The sequence below is a fragment of the Corvus brachyrhynchos genome, unplaced genomic scaffold (assembly GCF_000691975.1).
Source record: "Corvus brachyrhynchos isolate BGI_N302 unplaced genomic scaffold, ASM69197v1 scaffold678, whole genome shotgun sequence".
NCBI lineage: Eukaryota > Metazoa > Chordata > Aves > Passeriformes > Corvidae > Corvus > Corvus brachyrhynchos.
In genome coordinates, this window is record NW_008239315.1 from 41,657 (window position 1) to 42,486 (window position 830).

Below are 830 nucleotides of genomic sequence, written 5' to 3' on the forward strand. Positions count from 1 at the left end.
ACGAGGCCTTCCGGAAGGCGGCGGCCGCCTGGGAGGAGAGGTTCAGCTCCTTGAGGCGCCTCACCACGGTAGGGCCACCGCGGGATGGGGACACCCCCGGGGCCGGGCCCTGCTCGGGGTCGGGGCAGCTGTGGGCTCAGCAGAACCATGTCCTCATCCCACCTTGATCTTCATCCTGTTCTCGTCTTCATCGCTGTTGCCATGGCTGGCTTCATCCTCATCTTCGTCTTCATCTCCGTCTCCGTCTCCGTCTTCATCTTTGTCTCCATCTCCATCTTCATCCCCATCTCCATCTCTGTCTCCGTCTTTGTCTTCGTCTCCGTCTTCGTCTCCATCTCCATCTCCATTTCCATCTCCATCTCTGTCTCTGTCTCCGTCTTTGTTCTCTGTCTCCATCTCCATCTTCATCCCCATCTCCATCTCTGTCTCCATCTCCATCTCCATCTCAATCTCCATCTCAATCTCCGTCTCTATCTCCATCTCCATCTCCGTCTCCATCTCCATCTCCATCTCAATCTCCGTCTCTATCTCCATCTCCATCTCCGTCTCCATCTCCATCTCCGTCTCCATCTCCATCTCCTTCTCCATCTCCATCTTCATCCCCATCTTCATCTTCGTCTCCATCCCTGTCCCATCCCCAACTCCATCCCTGTCCCCATCCCTGTCCCCATCTCATCTCCATCAACATCTCCATCGTCTCCATCCGACCTCCATCATCATCACCACCTCCATCTCCATCTCCCATCTCCATCCCACCCATTCCCATCCCATCCCATCCCAAATCCCATTCCCACCCCATTCCCGCCCCGCAGATCGAGAAGCTCAAAGCC

General features: G+C 56.0%; 1 protein-coding gene across 1 annotated transcript in view; it reads left to right on the forward strand.

Moving 5' to 3' along the window:
* Window positions 1-830, forward strand: part of LOC103620067 (spectrin beta chain, non-erythrocytic 4-like) — a gene marked incomplete at its 3' end in the record, with an annotated part of 48,903 nt that overhangs the window by 31,966 nt on the left and 16,107 nt on the right. Inside the window, exon 22 of the mRNA XM_017740746.1 lies at window positions 6-68. Within this exon, the coding sequence (XP_017596235.1) occupies window positions 6-68 (63 nt within the window). The remainder of the gene's footprint in view (window positions 1-5; window positions 69-830) is intronic.